The sequence below is a fragment of the Leuciscus leuciscus genome (assembly GCF_965113295.1).
Source record: "Leuciscus leuciscus genome assembly, chromosome: 8".
NCBI lineage: Eukaryota > Metazoa > Chordata > Actinopteri > Cypriniformes > Leuciscidae > Leuciscus > Leuciscus leuciscus.
The window spans coordinates 5,353,389-5,358,388 of record NC_138732.1 but is presented as its reverse complement, the minus strand read 5'-3'; the positions used below and the strand labels follow the sequence as shown (position 1 = coordinate 5,358,388).

The following is a 5,000-nucleotide window of genomic DNA, read 5'->3' as shown; positions in this document are numbered from 1 at the left end:
TGAAGTGCGCGCGCACTGTCAAACAGCGCCAAACTGGATTTTTGTTGGGTCAGACCCATCTGATATCGAAGGGGGTCTGATAACGCGAGATCAACATGGAGCTAAATGGAAACAAATAGCACCAAACAAGCCACTTTGAAATGTTGCTGTTTTCATGAATATAAAAGTTGGGTGACCCTCCCCTAGACTAAAAAAAGTTGGATGACCCTCCCCTCAACAAAGAATAAAAAGACATGACCCTCCCCTATTTTCCTCCGGTGGCCCCTTCCATAAATACCGAACGGTCCCTTACTCATGTATAATTGGCTCACTTTGAGACAAACTAAAACTTTTCTGCTTAATAAATAAAAAAGGTAAAAACTAATAAAAATGACAAAAGAAAAAATTACTAAAACTTTAAATACATTAAAATACAGACAGAAAATATAAAAATAAATTTACTTCAAAATATAAAAAATATAAATACTAAAGTTTTATTTTTAAAATATTTGTGTAAATATTAGTGCTGTCAAATTGATTAATCGCATCTAACATAAAAGTATGTATATATGTATGTGTATGTATACATGTGTGTGTGTATGTGTGTGTGTGTGTGTGTATATGTGTATATGTATATATATATGTGTATGTATGTGTGTGTGTATGTATGTGTGTGTGTGTATATATGTGTATGTGTACTGTATATAATCGATTTTACAGAACTAGTTCATATATGTTTAATAATCCTATAATCTATAATTTATAATAAAGTGATAAGTAGTGACAGTAATAAAGTTTTTTTTGTCTGTGTCCCATCCCATAGTTATACTAAAGGACTATTGCTATGGTAACCTCCTCAGGTGAACATGATTTCTGTAATCAGGGATCTATTTGGCACCAGGCAAAAATTTACTTAATGAGCTTATGTGGCTATACAAATACTATCAGACCACCTCAACACAGCTTCACACACACACTCACGTGTTCCCTGGATGCTCCAGGATACAGATGGCAGACAGAATTTTGACAACATCTACCATCATGTGCGGGACTCTGGGATTGATTGATCGCACGAGGAGAGGGATTCCCTCCGGTGACGTCAGCATGGCTTTAAGACCGTGCTGAGAGAGAAAGAGACATTAATAACAGTTTCCACATGTGTCTGTACGCGTGTAATTAATACGAGCTCAGATCTGCTCTCACCTTGTTGTTCATGAACGCTTTGAGACATCGAACGATCTCATGTTGACATTTAACACCAATCCCAGCATTCCTGCGAAACACAGAGAGCGAGAGAAATAAATCACATCATCGTGTGCTCGAGGTGTATATTGAAATCATTAGCATCCGGGATCATAATTACCCATAATTATTGACCAATTAGCATATAATATAAGATACATTAAAACAAAAATATTAGGTGTCTATCAAAACTCTTTAGTCGTGACTACAATTACAATGACATCTGGTACCTTATCTTTTAATTTTTCTACTAAATATATAAATGAAATGCAATCGCAACTCCTTAAATCCTATAAGCAGTTGAAGTAAATAAATAAAAACAGATGAATCCTGCACAACGCTATAGCTTGCAAATCTTATTTTAATGTAACGTTTTGGTCACGAGACCTTCATCAGGAATTGTTATTTTTTCCATATAGTTTTCATATTTTAAACCTAGAATGTTTCTTTAATATTAGCTTTAAAAACTACTTTTAGCAACATTATCACAGCTCTAATGGTGAATGAAATATTCAGTAGTATATATATAGGACACATCTAGAAAATTAACATTTTGTTTGTGTGTTTGTGTCATACAAGGGTTCTTCTCTCTCATCTTGAAGTTTCTTGAGGAACGCCAGAAGCAAAGCCAAACCCTCGGCTCCAAACGTCTGGACCCAACTGAGAAAAAACACACACACAGCGATCAGCTGAAATCAGACACATAGAAACGGCTCAGTGTAAGTGTGTGTGTGTGTGTGTACCTGACGGGGTTGTTGTTTAATGACACCCGCAGTGACTCCAGGCAGCTCAGTAACTGTGCGTCTCTCAGATCGGTCCTCAGTTCCTGGATGTACATCAGTGCCGACCTCGAGCTCTCCTTCTGGCTCCTACCCTAAAACACACACACACAGAGCGTGGAATGAGTTTACAGTATGAACAAGTGCAGTGCTGATGTCACACACCCATAACGACGCTCTAAAGCACATTAAAGCTTTACATGGTCTGCATTAGCGAAACATATTTTGTCAATATTTTCTCTTAAAGGGACAGTTCACCCAAAAAAGAAAATTCTGTCATCATTTACTCATACAGGTTTGGAACAACTTAAGGGTGAGTTTATTTCTTCTGCCGAACACAGAAGATATTATGTATATATACTGGTAGACACGATTAACCGGTAGAGATTTTGGACTAACGTTTCGATCACGATGACGCTCATGTGACGTTGCTGTGCTGCGCGGTCACGAAAGCTTATCGTTTGCATGCGTTTTTAAGATAAAAAAGGTTAAAAACAAGTGTCAAACCATTGAAGTGCAATTATCAGCAAACGAGAACTCATTTCAGAATATGAATGTGCTGTCGGAGAGACGCGCGCACATGAATAAAGCGTGTAAGAAGCGTGTGTTTTTGCCGCCTCATTGGGCTCGAACGGTTAAATACACATAGCTATGTGTCAAAGTGACCATGTATTTGCAAGTAAACACAGTAATTTATGTCTTAAGTGAACGTAATCAGTTGAGAAAGCTAACTCACGAGTATATTGGATCCGTGCAGTCGGTCTTAAAGTGACAGCAGCCTAATTTACCTGTTATTATTAATGCTAATCAAACAACAAAAAAAAGAGAAAATCTCTCTCTGCTCTCGACTGAATCAGTTTTGTAACTGTAATAAGAATTAATGTATATTTATTTTACACAGTAAAGACTATGCATTGTGTTTTTATACATTTCTTTACATTACATTATACAATTTATGTAGAAGCCTATTTTTTATTGATAATGCATGAGTCTATTTCATTTATCACTAATCACTTGTCTTCAGTAAGCTTGAGAGGTTTTTAGACTAGTATTTTTTTTGTAATGATAATAATTATGAAATTTCATTGGTATCAAAAATGTATATCATAAAAACCTTATTTAAAGCAAAAATAACTACAGTAGTCAACATTGAAGTGGATCAATTAAAGTTGTCCTATAAAAAGTATCCTAGTAATATATGCATTTATTGTATCTCTTCTATACTGTTATAAAGATCAGAATTTCATCTTACTTTTTGTCCATATAAATATCAGAATCTGCACTAAATTTTATATTTTTGCTCAGTTTGGGCCTCTGAATAAAATTGAAATGTTTTTAAAAAAATGTAAAAAAAAAAAAAATATATATATATATATATATATATATATATATATAATTATTATTACTATTATGCATTTTGTATTATTATAATATTATATTATAAATAAGATAAGATAAGATAAGATAAGATAAGATAAGATAAGATAAGATAAGATAAGTAGTTATATAAGACAAGAATGGGTATTGTTCAAAATTCATGTTTAACTTTGATGAAAGTTTTTGATCCACTTCAAACATTGACTACTGTATATTGTGATATATATTGTTATCGTGAAATAAAACTACTCATATCGTGATATAAGATTTTGTCTTATATTTTGCCCCTATTTTGAAGAATATGGGTAACCAAAGAGTTGATGGACCCCATTGACTATGGAAAACAAAAACTACTATGGAAGTCAATGGGGTCCATCAACTGTTTAGTTACTGACATTCCTCAAAATATCTTCTTTTGTGTTCAACAGAAGGAAAACTCATACAGGTTTGGAACAACTTGAGGGAGAGTAAATTATGACAATTTCCATTTTCAAACTGTTTCTTTAACCAGAAAAAAAACAAAAAACAAAACATAACATGTATTTCCTGCCAGTCTGACTCTTATTATTAGGCCACGACTTCCTGTGATCAAAGCTGTGATCAAATGTTCAGCATCATTACTCCAGTATCATTCTCTGATTATTATTTTCAGTGTTGAGAACAGTTGTGCTGCTTCATATGTTTGATGGAAACTGTGACACTTGTTTCAGGACTGATGAATAGAAAGTTTAAGAACAGCATTTATTTCAAATGGAAATCATTTGCATGATTGAATCCAAAACTGCAATGATTGATATAATCATTGCAACGGACGGGACAAAACAATCTGATTCTGTATGTGCATTACCTGACACTTGTTCAGTGTATTGTTTCTGTGTTTCTTTACCCTTCATTCTAATAGTTATTTTTCACTTGATTTTTTATAAAAATATGTTTAATAATAAACATTTTCAAAGCTACATGCTACTTAAATGTATTGTTGACTTATAACTATTATCATCATAAATAATAAACTCATTTAATTTTATTTATTTATTTATTTATTTTCAATAAGTGAAATATAGTAGTAAAACACTTCCAACAGTATTTGCTATGGTTTCGAGAACTATGAAACTGACTGATATTGGTACCGACTACTGGAATTTTTGTACCGTAACAATGCTATTTATATATATTTTTAAAATACATACATTTGAATATTTAATAAATTAACAGATCACCTAATATATTATTTATATTATTTGATCTGTATTGGTCTGACTGGTTCAAAATTGAATATTTAATAAATTAACAGATCAGCTAATATATTATTTATATTATTTGATCTGTATTGGTCTGACTGGTTCAATATTGAAAAAGTAAAAATAAAAAAATCTGAAACTAGACCCGTGTCAGTAGAATGAAATGACATGTATAAGCAGATTATGATCCGGATGAACATCAGAAGTGTCCTCTCTGACATAAAACTACTTTTGCCTAAGATTTTGCCTAATAATTGTTTACTTACAAAAATTTTCAAATCTACATGCTGCTTAAATGTATTATTTACTTATAATTATTATCATCATAAACAATAAAATCATTTAATTAAATTAATATTTATTTTCAAAAAGTTAAATATAG

The 5,000-nt window shown here is 32.3% G+C and overlaps 1 protein-coding gene across 1 annotated transcript in view; it reads right to left on the bottom strand.

Annotated features, from left to right (window-relative positions):
- diaph1 (diaphanous related formin 1) overlaps window positions 1–5,000 on the bottom strand; it is a 104,200-nt gene that overhangs the window by 70,919 nt on the left and 28,281 nt on the right. Inside the window, exons 5-8 of the mRNA XM_082178700.1 lie at window positions 1,965–2,095; window positions 1,798–1,881; window positions 1,183–1,252; window positions 961–1,100 (exon numbers count right to left, since the gene is read on the bottom strand). Coding sequence (XP_082034826.1) covers window positions 961–1,100; window positions 1,183–1,252; window positions 1,798–1,881; window positions 1,965–2,095 — 425 coding nt within the window. The remainder of the gene's footprint in view (window positions 1–960; window positions 1,101–1,182; window positions 1,253–1,797; window positions 1,882–1,964; window positions 2,096–5,000) is intronic.